At 35.5% G+C, this 20994-nt stretch overlaps 1 protein-coding gene across 1 annotated transcript; it reads left to right on the forward strand.

Annotated features, from left to right (window-relative positions):
* Positions 1–10519: 10519 nt before the first annotated feature.
* Positions 10520–11348, forward strand: LOC124215883 (uncharacterized). Its single transcript, XM_046619773.2, has 2 exons — positions 10520–10854; positions 10974–11348. The coding sequence occupies exons 1-2, from the start codon at positions 10572–10574 to the stop codon at positions 11183–11185; spliced, it is 495 nt and encodes a 164-aa protein (XP_046475729.1). The 5' UTR covers positions 10520–10571; the 3' UTR covers positions 11186–11348.
* Positions 11349–20994: the final 9646 nt, after the last annotated feature.

A 20994-nucleotide genomic window follows, 5' to 3' on the forward strand; every position in this document is an offset into this window, starting at 1 on the left:
TTTTGGATCGAGGCGGTTGTACATGTGAGTGCTGGAGTTCCTGACGTTATGAATGATAAAGTAGTGGCGGCAGCGTGGACTTGAAAATGTTCACGTGACCGTGTTGGAACTCTGGCGTCGGGCACATTATGTGCATGTGTTGTGCATCAATTTATGACTCCTGGATCAAGAATCAAAGCATTTCCATGCGCATGAAATGCGGTATATTACGACGATTGTGTCTCGCATGTGTGTACGCCAGGCTGCGAAGAATTATGAACTACAGAATAAAAGAGTATTTGTACAAGATCGAAAGATATCTTTGAGTGTAACAATGGCTCTCTAAACTATGAACCAGTTGAGTCGGTGACGTGATAGGTCCTTGGTGACCTGATCCTGAGCGGAGGCGTCATAGGCTGTCGTGTCCCAGTAGTGTCTAGGACAGCTCCGCACAGTCACGGATCGAGCACTTCAATCCATTTATTATAATGATAATATGTATACATATACCAAGGTTTTTTTCATGCGAATAACAGGTGTCGAACGGGTGAGAATACAGATATGATCGAGCCAATGCAATCAAATTGGAATTTGAATATAGAGGTTGGGAAGGAAGAGGTATTCAAAAAAACGATTGCATTAGCCATTTTTCTAGCTACGATATCTATCTACGACTCAGCGCGACGGTACACAAAAACCGTCACGCAATCCTGTGTGAAATCCCTGTGTTGAATACTCGTGAAAATAATTTTCCAAAGGAACACACGTCCAGTGTCATATCCACGTACACAGGGTTTCCCTCTCCATTCTATTCCTGTTATCACGTTTGCCTGTCCAACTGGGAACGTTTTCAGTTTTATTTGTGACAGAAAGCAAGAGCGCTGGTATATAATTGACATACAAGAAAAATAGACTATGATCCTACGAGTTCTTCCAACAGCGAATGACGATGCAGTTATAGCAACGTGTGCAATTACGGCATTTGTTTATTCGCATACGGGATTTATCGTTCCGCTTTGAAGTGTCCAACTGAAATGTCGGAATTGATTAAGCTGCGATACTACGAGTGAAAAAGCAAATTATTGTGCTAGACAGACGTGTTGGAATTTGGTTTAACTGTGCAGGGGTGACTTGAAGGCCAACATCAAACCTTCCACCACAGTAGACGATTACAAATTTGCTTTTCCACTGTTTCATTGAACGCCAACAGGGCTGTGGACTTAGAAATTGGAACTACCTCGGCTGCACATCACGATACATTTTCGTTTCTCAATACATCTGCACTATGCAAGTGACAGTATGTGAACGGTCTTAAACGATATATTTCGAAAATGAATGCCTCCTGTCTTTTCTTCACTCAGTTTCTGCTGGGTCAATAATACCACAAAACTGACAATCCACTTCCTTTCGAATCTGCTATAATACGTTACAATTTTCACATTCACGTAATAATAACATGCGTAAATTTTAAGAAAGTTGCGTCTTTCCCTGGTTAACCGAATTATAAATTGCGAACCAATGCAGGGTATACAGATTGCATGAAAAAAGTCCAGTGTTACACCAGAGTCAAAAGTAGGCACCAGGGAATTACGTAATTGCACTGCAAATGTCAACTGCGTTTCAAAAATCCGAAGGGTTCATTCATCTCAATTACTTCTAGCACCGCTTGAACTGCGCACGAAGTAACGTAACGTCAAGGCCAGACTGTAATAAAGTATGCTCTAAAAACGTAGCATTATACGCGTAGGTGGGACTTGTTAAAAAAATAGTTCGGAAATTCAATGATTAATTGTAAGTTTTCAAGTATGCCGCATGTATGTACATTGTACATATACATCTAGGCGTGGCTCTTTTATCCTAGAGTAAATTCGGAAGGCTCTGAGTAATGTCAAATATAAGCTGCACTAGTATATTGACGTATTAATTGACCTGATCTCCGTTCAGCAGCGATCTTCGTCCCAATGAAAACTTCGTTTCAATTCAAGCTTTACGTTTCTATAATCTCGTGACTGTGGGAAGAAATTCCCATAGGTCAGCTGGCGGTGGTGGTTCCGCTGCTGGTTGGCTTAACGTTTCTTTTCATCTCAAGCCGGAGGGTGAGTTGTAAAAAGAAAGTTATTTATATGGAAAATATGCGGGACGGAGAAACCTATAACTTCCAGGACCTCCTCTCTTTTCGTCTTGTAATTTTCAGTCCTGGCCGGACAGAACCGCAGAGCCGGAGACTGTAAATACGCGGCGTAAGAGTCAAAAGTATAACAGTATAAGGTTATACCCACCTCGGCAACGTTCGCGATGGGTGCACGTATAAATTTAGCGCATTATTTCCGCATGGTTTAACCAATTGTAACGAAATTTGGCCTGCAAGCCGGGGGAACGGAACTTTGCTTTACGGTCTAGAATCCATTACTGCAAACGTTTTCCGGACTTTAGATTAGCCTCGAAATACCGGTTGGCAGATTGTATCGTCGATCCAGCAGCGTCGGTTGGTGTATTAGAAAATTAATTGCGCCGTTGCGCAGTCACGCGTGTACATGATACACGGGGTTTATTCACACCTGATGTCAAATGACGAGAAATACCATCGTTCCTTCCCAATAGGATTGTCCCATCTTTTATCGGAGGATGGATTGCTACACCCGTAACTTCTCTCGCGGCGAACATGTCACGCCCAGGTGTATGCGGATATGATCGACCGAGTTGAAACCCCTCGGGTAAAATTATCATCATCATCTTTCACTACGAAAAAAAAAAGCCTTCGAACAGAATCGCTAAGCAATAATCTCCGCGTGATGGATAGACCGCGTGTGCAAGGGTTAGCCTCATCAATTTTAATCGTGAATAAGAATTTAATAAAGGATGTCTCGACGAGACATCAGATAAATAACACGCGGTGTTAATGTGAAATATGGAATACCGAAATAATACATCATGATCAACTCGAAAAGGCGGTACACATACAAAATGCCTTTGAACACACGCCCCGGCACGTCGTCGTCATATTTGCTAATTGTAAGACTAAAATTCATTAGTGAACAAACCCAACATCTGCATACAAGTTTAATTAACACTAGAGTCAAGTTTAGATTACCTCATACCGTACCACATTTCATTGTAAACGTCGTTTGCGTAGATGAGATATTTCCGACGGAACGCGATTTGCCCTCTGGTGAATCAATTAGGAATGTTAAACACTGCACGATCCCGAAAAATCCCCCGGTTTCTATCATTATGCGGAGAAAAGTGATTTAACTGAAGTATAGGTACCCAAGAGAAGAATTTATACATATTTAGATCGGATGTAACAATGATGCGCAGGCAAAAAGTATATATGTATATGCGGTCCATGTACGATATTAATATATATGATCCATTTGCGATTAATACGTGATGCAAACTATAAATTTTATAATTTTCCAAGAGACAAACTAAATTATCTACAATAATACGGCTATAATATGAGAATAAAAGAATTATTGATTTCGAAAAGGTCGACATTGTTTGTTTGATAAGATAAGAGATACCAAAGAGCAAATTCTCAAGTCAGTGCCACATTGCACGTATCTGCCTCTTGCGAACACTGCAGACAAAATTTAGTTCTTCGAGTCAGCTTCGCTGTGCTAACGATACTATAAATTATGAGCGCTTTAGTATTTTTGGAATATTCTGGACACACGATTCTTCAAACTATGACCTTGTACAATGGGAGACAAATTTGTTGGAATTTAATAAATGTCAGTTCGACTAATCATGAATGAATATCATTCGGTTAATACACATAAGCGTATCAATATTACTTCTTGTTACTTAAAATTTATTATTGCGCTAACAATTGCAAAATCCTGATTGACCCTGAGACCAAAGGCTCGAAAAATTCAAAGACCATGGGAGAACTCGTGAATAATTATATGTTAAAAGCTCTCAGCCACGATAGATTTTAATTAATACTCCACAAATTCTCACTTTTTGCGAGGAGAATATAATCACGAAGGGCGCGGACGTAATAGTGTTTTTCGATACTAGTGCGCGAAGGTGACAATGCCCGCACAAGCGTGAAGGCGCAGCACGAGCCCGTAGACGAGTTGAAGGGCGAGATAGGCATTGCCAACTTTCGTGCGTGTATCGAACTCTATTTTTTGCTATACCTGTAACGGAAAGTCCGACATACACGATTATATTTACACGAAACCACGGTACGATGTCTTTTCAGTGACGATGTCGATCACGGCAAAGAGTGACAAACTATTCCATCGGTGGCGCTAGTGCAGCTGTTTGCGAAATGCGCAACTGTGGATAAAAGCGCGACCGTCTTTTTCGCACACCGCTAGCAATGCGCGAAATTTTTTCCCGCACATGTGTATAAAAGACTACTTTCGGTGCTTGCAAATGGTGCATAAAAATGGACTTTCCATGCAGGTGTTGCAAAAAATATAACACACGTCCAGACAAAAGCAAAGCATACTCGACGTGCACGTCTGCAGTGAGCGGATGACGCAAGCTTGCGCGTGAGCAGCAACTTTTCTAAACTGCATAATATATATTTGAGCTTTGTATAGCTGCATACAAATTCTGATAGAGCGTTGCTGGAGTCTGTACGGCGTATTTGCTCTGCTACGAAAGCAGGGAGATTGAATTACCGTTTGAAGTGCCGGGGTGGGGGGAATGCATTAAGTAATGCATCGTGTAACGTGTTATACACAACGTGCACACGTCCGCGTCTGCTTACGGGGTCATAAGCTTGTGGAGATTTTCGCAGACATTTTTATCAGGCGTTATGTAGAATATTATCGTTTTGATTCTCCATATATATATTTTTTTTTATTTTTTTATTTTTTTTATCGATATTTTCGTTCAAAGGGCAGAGAGCACGTATATACCAGAAGCCGCGCAGACGGCTAGTCAGTATTCAGTCGCTTTTTGTTTGTTATTCGTCAAAGGATTTACCCGAGATCAAACTCGTCGTTCAGGAGAGAGGAGGAGGAAAAAGTATGCGGTTTTGTGGTCTGCGAGTAGTTAATTAGCGAAAGGGCTAACCGAGCTGCTTGGCATCACAGGTCGCTGAGAAATTTAATCACTTTTTGACTTTGTATTACCCTTGTGTTACCCTTGAACATTGATGAACATGGATTACTGCTGAATCTTGGATGGAAGAATAGAACAGAATTTCTCGAGATTTTTTAACGTTTTGTTTTTTTTTTTATTTTTCTAGCCGTTGATTCACACTCTGAACGAGGTGGTCCACTATGTTCGCGCATATAACTTGACGCCTTACAGTTGCATTGAAATGGGAAAGTAGTCGAATAATCGTTAATTCTCACCATTTTAGTAATAAAATATACCTAAGTTCAAAATTTCTGTATCTGAAAAAATGAAGTTTAGCAAGCTACAGTTTTGGAACGATCATTCCGAGGACAATGTTTTGCCGGAGTTTTTTGTTCCGTATTCGATTTTCTAGTGGTAGCATTTTTTTTTTTTTGTCCTTTCACGTTTCAGGCAAAGTCCGTTTTTTGCTAAAGCGTGTGATATTTTCATCGCAGCTTCGGATCCCTTTCGGAAGTTACCTCCAGAATTTAGTGTTTATCTATTTCGGAAAACGTCAGAATTCCTCACATTCGTTCGGCCACCACGGCTGTCTGATGGGGATGTTACAAGCCGGCAGAAGCGTCTCGCAATAGCTCTTGAGTTGATGAATTTCAACCTTTCAACATTCAGCCTTTTTTTTTTGGCGGTGGCAATTTATGGAGGATATATTCGTGGCCCGTCGGAATTTGCATTCCCTTTCTCGATGATGCCTGCGAGTTTTCATCTCTCTGAACAAGGCTACAGACAGAGTGCCAAGATTCTTTGGTTCGCATACCGCCTTGGTAGACTCACCGTGCATGATAACACAACAAAATCATGCATTATAATATTATATATCCAAGACATTTTGCAGCCGCATCAACACTTGTAAATGTGTGTATGGATAGAAACCTTGTGCATGCATTTTTACTTTTTTTTTCTTTTTCTTACGTACCCTTCGAAAAATTAGTTTTTACCCACAAACGAAGCCTCGTGACACCGAAACTCGGTGGCGAAATTATAAAAGTTGTCTCATCCTGTTTGAATTTTTCAAACACTCTAACCGATCTATCCGGAAAATTAAAGACGTTGGGACGCTGTTTATGGTTTCGTCTTGTAGGTAATCAAATTTTCTATGAAAAAGGTCGAGACTGAGACAATATCAAGATCGTAACGCGTGGAAATAAATTAAATTTTCATTATCTCTTGTCTGCCTTTGTCGCATTTTACAACTTCCTTATTCATTGGAATTTAGGAATAAAGGTAATATTATTATAGTAATTACGACAAATTTTTTCAGCAATACTGAAGACGAAATAGATACTATAAATATCATCAATATTTTGCTCGGCATATTGAATTTGCTAAATATAGAACAGATTCCGATAAATCGTAGGGAAGTTGAGTTGAATGGGAACATCGAAGATATTTTATTGGTCGCAATGAATGGATTTAATGATGTTGAAATGACGATTCATGAATCTCTAGATTTTTAAGAACCAAACAAAGATACTGACGCCCAAATAATAAAAGATGCCGTTGTGCATACTTTACCTATCCAACCTGTGCCATTTATAAATGAATATATGGATGACGAAGAAACTGTGACGTATGATTATAAATAAAGAGCCGTAGATTTCCGGGTAAGCAAAAAACGAAAAATGTGAACATTGACACTGTGAGAACGAATTTTAAAAGAGTAAAAATCTCTATGTCAACTGCGACGATCACCTCATGCATTGAATAAAGCTGACACTTGCAGAGAAAAAATCGCTATGATTCGCAGCTTTACGTTTAATAATTTTAATGCAGCAACCGAAGCCAGTTTTGTTGTTCATGAGGATTACGCAAATAGGCCTCACAGGCCCAGAAAGAAATAAGTCATAAGCATTTCAGATTTTCAGCTTCAAAAAAATACCTACCGCTATTCAAGCACGGACACAGAATAATATCGCAGAAATTCAATAAATTTATCATTAGGAAAACTTCAAAAGATGCTGAACGGTTAGAAGTGAAGGCAGATGAATTTGTGGCTGATAATACTGTATAGAAAATTTTGGAATTTGCATTTTGCATTGCATTGAAAATTTGGATTGAAGCTGATTCCAACCATAGATACATTCAGGAAGAACTTTGGTTGTCGAAGGAGAGAAACAGATACAGCGCTTAGTCCAGTCAGTTTCATCTACTACCCATAGTTACACTATACAACCGGTGATATCAACTGGAGGAAAAGTTTCATCAGCTCTCTTTTTGGTCTTAAAAGCACAAAGTGTCAAATTTGGACTGGTTGTGGAAGCAAATTTATTCAGATCTGTTTACATTCATATAACAGCATCAGAATCTGCGAAACTTAAGTACTTCAGGTGTGAATATGACATTATTTCTATTCACCATTTTTATTTACAAACAGCTACATTCGTGTGTTTTTATTTATTTCAGATCACTTTAAAACTTCAGCGTGTTAGTAATTGATTCATGGTGTGATCATTGTCCTGCAGTAGAAGCCGAAAGTACACTCGAGGAATAAAAACGTTATTCTGAAATTAATACCAACACAGACGACGGGGAAAATTCAACTTCTGGATTTATACGGTTTTGGAATTTGGAAAAATTTCGTGCGGTACATTTCAGGCAGCGGCATCCCGATGAATCACAAAATCAATCTACATTTACGAAATAACATCATCGAATTGCAATCTTTGGTCCACAATCAATTATCCTCTCAGCATTACACTAATCTTTTTAAATACTCTTGGTATAAATCTGGACGTATTTATGGAAAACCAGAAGAATTCGAAAATCCAGTTGAGTTCAGCTTCTGAGATTCTTGTAAGACGTATTGTAAAATCCAAGACTTCACAAGCGTTGCTGTTATTCGATGTTCATGGTGTAAGAAATCCTTGTGCTTTAAACAATTTTTCGACAACTATCATTATTGTTTAAGATTCGAAAATGAATAACATTTTGTCTATAATTTTCGTAGCGATAAATTTTACGAATAAAACGTCTTGAAATTCAGTCAAACAATTGCTTTGTCTTTGTTTTCGATGATTGATTTTCGAGCATTTGACGATACAGAGAGAAAATGGAAAAACGTTAAAAATTGGAGGCTTCAGAACCATCAATTGTTCAGTATTTGAAATATATACCAATGGATAGCGAAAATTTGATGTAAAAGCTGAGTGGTCGCACCAAAAGGACTCATCGATACGCCGAATGAAGACCGATCCAATGTGTGGAATACACTGGAACTGTCATATTCAAATCTTCGTTTTCAAGCGGAGTGCCGAGCCCGGGCAATGAATGTTATCCATATCGTGGTCGCTCGAAGCTAAACGTGTTACTCATGCACCACTGGATCCTTTCTACTGTAAAACACGGAGCTGAGTATGAGTCAAGCAACGCCATGCCGCTGACAGCTAATCTCATGTTGTTAAGTTACCTAAAGTGCTTGAAATTTCGATTTTCCTCTAAGCCTCAAGCTTAGGCACCGGTTTTCACCCTCGAGCCATGCCTTCTAGGTATCGCGCCTTTCCGCACCTCCGCACTCAAATCCGTTCCAGATTCAGAACTCTGCTGGAACTCCGTGTTCCTAAGTTCAACGTGTTTGCAATGAACTCTGCAGTTTTACCTGGATTGATGTGCTACATATGTTTGTACTCGAAATATATATCAACGGCGCGAAGGGTGATTACTGATTGATTATACCAACGTGAGTGATTAATTACTGCGCCTAACGAGAGACAAAAGGATTGAATTGATATGGGTGGTGGAGAGACTTCTCGGTGTTCTCTTCATTCGATTTTATAGTCAGGGAGCTACCGTCACAAAACACGACTCGTGCAATGTACAAACTAGTCAGCCCCTACGAATTAGATAGTCTACGATGCGTTTATAAAAATGACTCTACCGAGATAATGCGTTAGCGGAACATAGCGGAGTAAGGACAGGTTAATGTTGTGAAATGAAAAATTGTACGTACTTGTGTGTAATCATGTCAAAGTTTGCGCACTGGTTCTTTACAGTGTCACAAACAATAAATAATCGGTCGGCCACCTCTATTGCGGAGTATGTATTGGAAGTCTTTCGGGGCTCGAATCCGCCGTGTGAAAAACTCAATGGGTAAAGTGGCGGACTTTGAATTTTCTGTCGCGTTATGATATATGTAATTCTCACAAAATTATCGGTCTAACAGCATTTCGATGGAATATAATAATTTGAAAAGTCAAATGAGCGAGGAATCATTGCAGTTCAAATTGTTTGTAAACTGGCAGACTTTTGCATTTTTGTAAGAAATTGAAAATTTGCCATGCGTTTCAGGGAGCCTACGCGTGATGAACGGCGATCGAATGTCGTTTCATGCCCATGATATTTTAGACCAGTCAATAGATAACGTTGCATTGCGCTAAATTAGAACAGTTATGTTATTTTTTAATCGGGTTTAGTTTCGTGTACTGAATATAAAATCACGAAATCCAGACAAATTCCGATGCCGTAAGAGTCGCCACCTTGAGAAACCATTATCCAGAAATCATTACCCATTATTATAGATCGTTAAATTTCTAATCTTTTTTCTCAGATAATTTTTCTATCAAACTTTACTTTTACGACTTATGTCTCATTTAGTGAACTTTTTATTCTGTTTCGATCAATAACTGTTCATATATTAAAATGCTAATGAAAACTTTCGAATTAATCGATTTTATATTACTTTTGCTTTTAATTGAATCAAGCTTTTGAATGATTATCCTGATTATCAATTTATTCAAGATAATACAGCAGGAGTTTATCGCGATAATGTGCATTTTGTATCAGGAAATACTATGATTGAAATGACTAAGAATTTGATCGAACATACCTCAATTCGTTCGTTTTAAAAATGTGAGATTGTTGTAGCAAAAAAATTGTGCTTGTTTTAATTCATATTCCGTCGAGTCAAGATTTCAATGACTGACAGGTAATGATATTTGCTGTCACAAAAATCTTTTGCATTGCCTAAATATTAGAATTTTTCAAGCGCACGAAACGTTTTCTTCGCATGATGTAATTTATGATGCCACATTAGGCTGATTCAAAAAAAAACGGCTAATTTTTTTTTTTCAAAATCCTCACACAAAAACTTCCGAGAAGGTGTGAAAAGACGCCTGTAAAAAGCAGAGCCCTTAATATTATTATTAAGGACGTTCCCACCTAGCAGTGGTCCTCAACTTCTAAAACAGTCCCCCTATGTAAACTATACTATGATGCAATAACAAAAAGTTGAGGTGCAGTGTACATTTTCAGTGGCGCGAACGTGCGCAGAAGTCCAAAAATATACCCATTGCGTCGTTTCTCAGATCTGGCAACATTGTATTCTCTTTCTGTATATTATTATTATATCTGAGACGTGTGCTACAGAGTTTTAATGTTTTGAGGTTACTTTTATCTTGGAGTTAAAAAATAATTTATTTATAATGACTTCACGTTTGAAGAATGGGAGGTTTGTGAAAAAAAAAGTAGGCGATAGAGTAGCTAAAGCTCTAACAGCTATGTCAGAAGCTAAAAAAACAAAAATTCTCGAAACACTGCATGAAACTACTCAATGTAAAATTCCAGATGGGAATTGTATAGTTGCATTGGAAAAATTAGCTAAAAACCTCAAATGCACCAGCTGCAGCAGTCTTTTAGACATGGAAAAAATGTACGGCTATAACAGAGAAGGACTTCACGTAAAGTTTAAGATAAAATGTGATACTTGTGGCAGATATAATAATGTTAATACCGCAGAGTCCACCAATGGTGTTTCTGATGTCAATATGTCCGTGGTTTTAGGTAAGTGAATTCGCAATATTCTATTTATGTGTAAAAGTAAAAAACTTGAATTGACATAATTAATAGCTTTACAATTATTTTATAAGAAATTTATGATATTTACTATTTGAATGTTTCAGGGGCTATTCATGCCGGTGTTGGAAATACTGGCTTAAATAAAATTCTTGCTTGTGCCAATTTACCTCGAGTAATAGACAAAATTTATAAAAAGTACGAAGTTGTAGTTGGTCAAGCAATAGAATTAGAAGCTAAAGAAAGTTGCAAGCGAGCTGCTTCTGAGGAAAAAGAATTGGTGATAAAAAATGTCAAAAAGCTGTGTGACACATTGTAAGCATCCATTCTAATTCATTTGAACTGTTCAATGGACTGATGCTGATCATCATAATAATTATAAATCATTTTCTCAACACTGATTTTTATAAAATTGTAATATAATTTATTGAAAAATTGTAAAATTATATTTTCTACGAATGAATTATTTGTAATATAATATTAAGCAGAAGTAGTTATTATTTTGTTTCAATTTATATCTTAGGATTTGAATATTATACATAAACTGGTGATTTATAATTATTATGCTATCAGTAAATGTATAATATACAACAACATTTATTTTTACACAAAATAAAGGAGAGACTTTATCTTGTTGTAATTATTTACAATATTTCGATCAAGAATTGAATTAAATATTCAATAAGTTGACAAGCACTAATCTACATTATATACTTGTATTTTTTACAAAAAATGTATTGCTATTAATTTCACGGCATTGAATTGTCTACATAAAATAAAAAAAAAATAATTGTAAATCTGGTTTAATTTTTTTATTTCAACTATTTTTATTTATTATTTCAGACCAGTGGAGATTGCCCAAGATATTTTCCCGCAGTTAGATGTCCTTACGCTTTCCTCAAATGATAATCAAAATTTATTTGATAATACACTAGGTGAAATAATAAATATCATTGTGTCATTTGATATGGGCTGGTCTAAACGCGGTAACGGGCGTAGCTATGATAGTTTGAACGGTTATAGCACTATCATCGGTTTCTTGTCAGGAAAAATTCTAGACTACGCAACTAGAAATAGAAAATGTAAGAAATGTGATATGGGGCATAAAAAAGATGATCATGATTGTAGATTGAACTTCTGCGGAAGTGCTAAGGCAATGGAAGCTGATGCAGGAGTTCAACTTGTTAATCACAGCAACATCTTAAAGGAAGCAGGACTACAAGTACGTGTTATTGTAGGAGATGAAGACAGCTCAATGATTGCAGCAGTAAGAGCAGATAACCCTGGTCAAAAGTATCATAAATTAGCCGACAAAAATCATTTAACCAAAAATTTTGGAAAAGAGTTATATAAATTACGCGATAAGTTTAGAGAGTTAAATAAAACAAATGTTATTCCTCATTTAAAAAAGTGTTTTTCATACGCTGTTGCACAAAATAAGGGCAATTCCGAAAACTTAGCTAGAAATTTGAGACAAATACCGGATCATATTTTTAGCAGACATGAAAACTGTGGAAAGTGGTGTAACCCAAGTAAAAATCATGCTCTAAACCTATCTGATGAAACCTTGTATGAAGAATTATTACATTTGTTCGATAAATACGCACAAAACTCTCATAAATTTTCTATTGCCGCTTCAAGTCAGGGCAATGAAAGTTTTAACAATATTATAGCAAACAAAGCACACAAAAACAAGTGTTTAAGTACTAGCTTTTCTTGTGATATTAGGGTAGCTGACGCCGTCTGCGCTAAAAATGACGGTGAACGAAGTATTATAAATATTAAGCAAAGACTGAATATTCCTGCTGGATCTCACACAGTCAATTATGTTAAACGAAGTGAAATGAAACGAGAAAAACGATTGGCAATGAGTAAGTCTAAAGCAAAAAAATTAAGACGTATAGAATTAAAACAGAAACGAGAACTTTTACGTAAAAATACCGAAAGACATGAAGGTATAACTTATAAGAGTAATTGTGGAATGGATAAAATAAACAATTACGTGCGTAAACACTGTGATGATAATAATAATATTGCATTAGATGATGAAACAAAAATTGTTTACTTTGATTTAGAAACAACTGGATTCGCCTCAGATGCTCATATTATACAAATTGCAGCGATCTGTGATTGTAAAATTTTTAATATCTATGTACACACGAAGACCGAAATTTCATCGTCAGCCACTACAGTTACTAAACTTCATCATAAATATGGAGACTTATTCTACGGAGACAAACAAGTCGTAACACTCAAAATTTCTGATGCTTTAGAATCTTTTCAACAATTTTTAATTAGCTTATCCGATGGACAACAGAAATGTTTATTAGTTGCACATAATGCTCGCTTTGACGTACCACGACTCTTACGAGCTATTATGAATGTTAAAGTCGAACTTTTAGATTTAATTGTTGGTTTTGCTGACACTTTATCATTGTTCAGAAAGTCTTTGGTTGATAGGAAAGGACCGGGTCAATTTAAATTAGAGAGTTTAAGTAACGACTTCTTACACCCTGATAATGATCAGGAATCTTTTCATGACGCTGCGTATGACGTTGTGGTACTTCAAGACTTAATTAATACATTAAACCTGCGAAGTGGTGTATTAAAGGCATGTAAAAACAGTAATATTTATTTGGAAGAGTTATCCAACTCAGATAAAACTAAAGTAAACTTAAAAATGTTAGTCGAATTAAGAAATATTATTTCAGTTAATATGTGTAAAAAATTGGCTTCAAATGACATTTCTTGTGATAATTTGAGGGAAATCTATAGAGTAGGTGGAGAAAATGCTATTGTGCAATTGTTTAGCGAAAAATTAGATAATAACAAAGTGCGAATAACTAAAAATAAAAAAATTTTAACGGCAGTTTTAGACTTCCTAAAAAATGAAAATTCGCCAAAGATTAAGAATTTAAAATCACTAAAAAAGAAAATTAAAAAAATACCTACGTCTAAAAAATAATATATTTCTAAAATGTTTTATTTTGTGTTACTTGATAAAATTATAGTTTTTATGAAAATTATATGATTGATTATATTTTTGAATCTATAATTGTTGATGATGTTAACATAACGAGTATTAATGTTGAAAAATAATTTATAATAAATACTTAATATACTTAAAAAATTGCATTTTTCTTTACAACAGCCTACAGTTAACCTATCTGTGAGCGGTTCACATTTATTTACAACTACTACGCCTATACGGTATTTTGAACTTTCCGCCCAACGCAACGTTGCCAAGTCGCTGTTTCTCACTGATCAAGTAATGAAAAAAAAGTGAAAAGTAGCTCACTTTTAACATTTTTTATAATTAAATGAATACCGCTTCTTTGTGTTATTTTTTGAGAAACATGTTTATTATATGTTCAATTAGTGATTTTCAGTTTTTCATAGAAATTCCAAGAAAATTACTGTAGTAACTTAAAAAAAAGGTGCGCCACAATGGGGGTTAGGATAGGGATCACATGTTAAATATGTAAATTTCAACTTGCAATATTTCAAAATTTAGCACCGCAAGAAGGGTTTTAAAAAATTCCTACACATAAAGGGCACTCATAAGTATGTGTATTCAAAATTTGGAAAATATTAGAAGAAAAGTGTTTTTGGTGGGAACGTCCTTAAGAGGTCGCGTGTCGGGAATTTCGATTTCCCGTTTAAATAACACAGGAATAAATTTTTTTAAATTTTTCAATTTCGTATTTGTGCAACGGCTCATTGGATTAGCAGACCAAAGCATATTTTTGTAGGAAATTTGACGCTCTACAAAAAAAGTCCTTACAAAGTTTTCGATAGTCACACTCCTTCAAAAGTTATTCGAGGTCAAAGTTGAACTTACAAAAAAATTCAATGTTTTTTTTTTTTTCGATGATACTATGAATCTTTTCTCATTATTTTGTTGTAAAGATATATTTAATAAATATATCTTACTCTAATTGGGCTTTTTCAATCATTAATTTTCCCATCGAGTCAATATAAAGTTACCTTACAAAAATGCGATGTTAAATAATAAACATGTTATCATGGAGAATCCATAACTGATGCACTTGACTATTTAAAAATGTAATTGTTCCGAAATCTAACCTCTTTATAACAAAATAATGAGAAAAGATTCATAGTATCATCGAAAAAAAAAAAAACATTGAATTTTTTTGTAAGTTCAACTTTGACCTCGAATAACTTTTGAAGGAGTGTGACTATCGAAAACTTTGTAAGGACTTTTTTTGTAGAGCGTCAAATTTCCTACAAAAATATGCTTTGGTCCGCTAATTCAATAAGCCGTTGCAAAAATACGAAATTGCAAAATTTAAAAAAATTTATTCCTGTGTTATTTAAACGGGAAATCGAAATTCCCGATGCGCGACCTCTTAATAATAATATTAAGGGCTCTGCTTTTTACAGGCGTCTTTTCACACCTTCTCGGAAGTTTTTATGTGAGGATTTTGAAAAAAAAAAATTAGCCGTTTTTTTTGAATCAGCCTATGCCACATTGCCACAAGACCCAAAAGTATTCCTTCAACATTCTCCAAACGATAATTGAAATCAATCTGGGGCACAAATTCTCATCCTTATAAGTGAATATCATTTTTTATTTTTATTTTTTATTATATCATGGGGGCACGTTATTGGATTCAATAAATTTTAATTGATCCAAATAACCCATGAGTTTGTATAGTCCTGACAGCACATTCATTCAAAGCGACAATTTATGTAGTTTTCAATTTAAAAAATCCGTATTTAGGACTAATAAGAAATAACTTTAATGAATTAAATAGAGATTAAGAGACATAACTCACCAAGCTGCTCTTCTGGTTTGATATTCTTATGCAACCACTGCATCCTTCGTGTAAAACAAATTGCCCCTCCACTCAAATAATGCTTACAAAGCCCATTGGGAATGTTTTTCCGATCAAAGAAGATATGGTATTTTATACAAAAAAAAAAAACAAAAAAAAAAACTCAAATCCCAACGACAAACCCAGTATTTGGATTAACCATGAATTTAAATAATTCAATCGATTCTTCTTTAGTATTTGGGTATTATATGCCAGTTCTCTGAACACGTAAGGTACTGATCTAGGATATATCAATATAGCGTGTAAATTTGGTAGTGTACAGATTTTATTTATTTTTTTTCAAGGCAATATGGCACTTTGATTGACTATCACCAAACAAGTACAGTAGCGGCGCTCCACATGAGTTTTTGGAAATCGTGGCTGGATCAAAACCATAACTAAACATACCGCATCACATATGATTAACAGATTGGTATGAATCGAAACTAGCGTGGTACGAAGGTTTCGCGTATATAAGCACCTTCAAAGCTACTTCTTAAGCATAAAAGCTTGCCGTCTAGTGGCCAAAATTGATACTACCTCGAATGAATTATCATTTCGGTTGAAAAACGTGAAAGATGCAAATCAAACATCGGAAGACTATCGAATCAACAAAATATTTGTTTCACTGAAATAATGATTCATTTATTGCAAGCGCATATGCAATGGTATCAACAGTTCTTGAAATCAATTACAAGTGTATGTTTGTAATTTTTAACTACACATGGTTGTTTCAAACTGAGAAAAGTTATATTTCATTTTATTAAGTAGGGTACATGTAGCAACTCAAGAACTCTTTCTTGGTTCCACTCAAACATATCCTCATTTACTTGGATGGAATTTTTTTTGTTTGAAGTAGCTATATAATCTCACGGAAAAAATTATTTTCTAAAATGTATATCAAAACCTGTCCCGTGGAACAAATTCTTGTTTCAACACATTGCACATTGCTTTGATCATAGTTATCATTGATAATGTCGGATAAACATCACATTGAGCCAAATATACTATCTGGCAATAAGGTTTATATTTCAGCAAGTGTAGGATTATTGTTTCCAATCTACTATTCTTACACGAATTAAACGAGGTTTGTTGATTCAAGCGAAGTTGTTCCGAAATTTCCAGTTCAATCCTATGAAATACATATGTACTTGTTTGAAATACATTGAACTTAAAAGTACATAGCATTAAAATCAATGCATCAATATTTTTGTTTCAAGTAAAAAGTGATTGTTCTGAGTGAGAAATTCTTCGCACCCAATAAACTGGAAGTCAAAAATATTAGTTGTTTGGTTCGATAATTATTTTTTTTCTCAGTGTGCCATATGATGATATTGCGTTATACGAGCTGCCACCATTTCTGTAAAATAAAAAATAGAAACTGGTTAAAAATATACTTACGCTTTGACCAGGCAGTTTCCAGTAACTGTTTCCCCCCTAGTTATAGTTTCGATTGGTTTTAATGATAACAAGTTATTGTTAAAATATCGTGCTTCTTATAAATCAGATCCAGAACTCACAGTATCACAACCGCGGATGTCAGAGTCTCGTACCTTTGGAACAACCTTTCTGAATTCTTTGAGGTCTTCAAAGTAATCTCAGAATATCAGTTGCACTTAATATTTTCTGTTCATAAAAATTCACTGCTTTATGGAATAGCTTGAAACGTTGATCACGTATTGCGGTAGAAATCTCAACGGTTCCGTTCTCGAATGAGTGCTAGGCTGCGTGTTATTTATTGAACATTATTTATCCTGCAAAGTCAAATTTTTATGAGTAGCGTGCCTTGTGCATAGGTGTACATAAAGAAGGAGAAATTCGATGGCGGTTCCGTGATCATCGAGAACACAAATTAACTTTAAATGTAATTGGAAAGACTTCAATTTAAGTCCTTTAATCAGAAAGCAATCGACTGAGGCTAGTTATTGAGGCGCCATAGAAGCGGGAATATTATCAATATTAAATTTAGTAACCGGGTAATATCCAACGATCAATGCGAGAGCTAATAATTATCCGAGTTTTACACTTACTTCCGCTTGGGAATTCCTGAATCGAGAGGAGATAGCCTCTGGCTTCTGAATGCGTTTCATGAACTATATCGAACTAGTTATGGAAACGATTTAATGATGTCCTGAAAAATGATAAGGATAAGGTCCGAGTCAATAATTAGGAGACCGTTCAATTTTTTATTAATATTTCTTATTTTTCATTTTTTTTTTTTTTTTTTTTTCATTTTATTCTTTCTAAAAACAGAGTTGTAATTTTCTAATAGTTTAATGTATGTATACATCGTAGTGTTATTTCTTTATTCTTCTTTAGTAATCATACTTTTTCAAATAATTTCATGATATTTTCTCTCTCTCCACTCCCCTCCCTGCGCATCTTTCTCTCGGCGTCTCTTGTCAATTCGCACACATCACTCGACCCATCTACACGCGTAAATAATTGGCAATTTGCTCTCACATTCTCGTTCGCACGCATGCAATGTCATCAACGCTTTTGCATCAGAAGCGGTATTTTGCAATAATTATTTTGGTTATTGGTATCTATTCATATTATTATTCATATTATTATTATTATTATTATTATTATTATCATTATTATTGTTACCATCACCACCGCTACCACTACCACCGTCGTCGTAATTATCGTCATCAACATCATCATCATCATCATCATCATCATCATCATCAACATTATCATCATAATCACCGTCATCATCATACTCATCGTCATCGTCACCATCATTGTGGTTATTATAACGTTAATGTTATTTTTCGTTTGCTATGTGTAATATGTATACACTATACATATATAGTAATTTTAAGTTCAATTTAAATGTGAGTTATTTTCATTTTAGTTAGTTATTCATTCTTTCTTTAAACTATAGTTTGAAACTTGGTTGTTTTTTTTTGTTTTTTTTTTTTAAATTCTCCTTGCCTTGCCATTCTTCACATTCGTCTTAATTTATTATATAAAATTATTATCGCTACTACAGTTCCTACAGCCCTAAACGCTACGCTTGTTTTCAATGTCTTATTCGTCGACGTTCGACTCGCCACTTCGGTCCCAGGCCTTTTACGATTGATCGTCTATATAAGTTCAAAATGCCATCGGACCGAAGATTGCGACTCGCGAGTAAACGGATCCTACGAATGCATGTATATACATATATATACATAATTATATATATATATATATGTATAATGCATATATATACAGAAAGGTATACAAATTGAAACATCGCTTTTTATTTTCCTTAACGTAGAAATATTTTACCCACACGGTGCAGTGCAGGCAGAGGGATTTTTTTTCCGGTATTTTGTTTTTGTTTTCTCTTTTTTCTCTTCAAATCTTTCGAGTCGGGCGAAACGTTTCAACGGCGGGGCTCACTCCGGTTTTCCGTTCAGCCCGTGTAATATGAAAAGTGGGTTTTTATTATACACATGTAGAAGTATTCATTACCTATATATATGGATATAGCTGCTCAATATCGCTTATACAATTAGATCAAGGAGACGAGGTTCAATATTTATTTATTCATTTATTTATTGTAATCATGAAAATTATTTAATACACCTATTACCTATGATGCACGGTACGTGTCTCATTTTGATCAAATCAGTCGAGTGTCTCGAGATGTGATGATTTTCCGAAAGTAAGTTTAGAACGAAACAAGTCTTATGGTCCCTACGAAAGTGACCATCATTTTTCCCGGAATTGCAGGAAAAAATTAGTGCTCATTTGAAAACAAATGGTAGAATCGCAAAAATTTGGAAGCATGGCACGCCACCTACGATAAATCCAACAACGCCAAGTCTTGTCCGTTTTGCGAACAAGGAGACTTTTGACCGAAGCTTCTTCCCAGTACGTTTATTTTTCGTGACGTTTCATGATTTGATTAAAATGGGACACCCTGTGTGTGTACGCTTGTATGCGCGTGTGTTTGTGTTCGTTTACGTTGATGTAGTATCGTTGAAACGTAGGTTGTGAAATGAAGAGAAGTGAAATGAAAATGTGAAACACGTCAAGGAAGAAATGGAAGACTTTTATAGATTGTAAATTTCACGTGAAACGAGACGACTGTGATTATCTTATGTAACATTTAAATGCAACACTGCGTATATTGTAATATAATATTATATTATTTGTACCTGTAACGTACGCTAATCGTATGCATACGTACATAAAATCGCTGTATGTACGTAGGAACGTGGTAGATTATTTACGAAAAACGATTCTTTTCTTACGTACTTCAGCCTTACGCGTTAGCCTTTGGGGAAAACGAAACATCATTCCGAGATTTTAAATTTTCAGCTTAAGTATAGCACATAAGTATCACGTGACTCACATAACATGACTATTTTCCATTTCACATACGGGTGAAAGATTATTCTTTTCGTAGTCAGTGAAAAAAATTTACCAAAATACAAATTACTACAAACCTTTTTATAACTTCACATTACATTACAAATTTTCATTCAGCAATGTATTTAAATATTGTTAACCATAATTTTAGGCTTTTGTGATAAAGTAACTTTTTCGGGATTGAGTTTGGAATAAAATTTGAATAAATTTGTTCTAAAGGATGATTGTTGTCACTAAATATGAAAGAAATAACTTTCGCATGTAATTGAAATGAAAAATATTCGGTAACTAAAAATTCAGGCATCCGAAAGGGTGTTTGTTTCGGCAAAAACTATCGCGTAAGCTTTGTACGGGTAAAAAAAATTAACCTAGTTTGTATTTCAAACAGTCTATTACGTATAACGTACCTAAAGTGAACATGTATGCAACTCGTAGCATATACACATGACATGTGTCTTTATACATTACTGAGTTTAGCGTGTATGGTCTGACACTACAAATTTTCTAATACTTTAAGGCTTAGATATACCTACACGCCACCTCTGCGCAAACCTGTTATTGAAAATGACGAATGTACACCCGAGTGAAGTCGATTATGTCCCCGGAAACTTTTTTATTTAGCGGGTCAGAAATAAGGTTGGCAGCACCAGCGTCTATCTTGTGCCTAACGAATAGCACACACCGTATCTGATCTATACGCCGCTGCGATTGGTTTATGAGTGCCAGAGCCAACCGTATTGCTAACATGCTTAAACGAGGAGGGTCAGAATCGACTTTAATCGGGTGTTGTATCGCCGTACTACACCAGCAAAAACGTCGGTATAATGTGTGTAATATGTGTATGTACGTCAGATGCAGAGGTCGGATATAACACTCGCTGATATTTCAATTGAGGATGTATGTACAGTAATGTTCATTAGTG

This window comes from Neodiprion pinetum, chromosome 1 (assembly GCF_021155775.2).
Source record: "Neodiprion pinetum isolate iyNeoPine1 chromosome 1, iyNeoPine1.2, whole genome shotgun sequence".
In the NCBI taxonomy this organism is placed as follows: domain Eukaryota; kingdom Metazoa; phylum Arthropoda; class Insecta; order Hymenoptera; family Diprionidae; genus Neodiprion; species Neodiprion pinetum.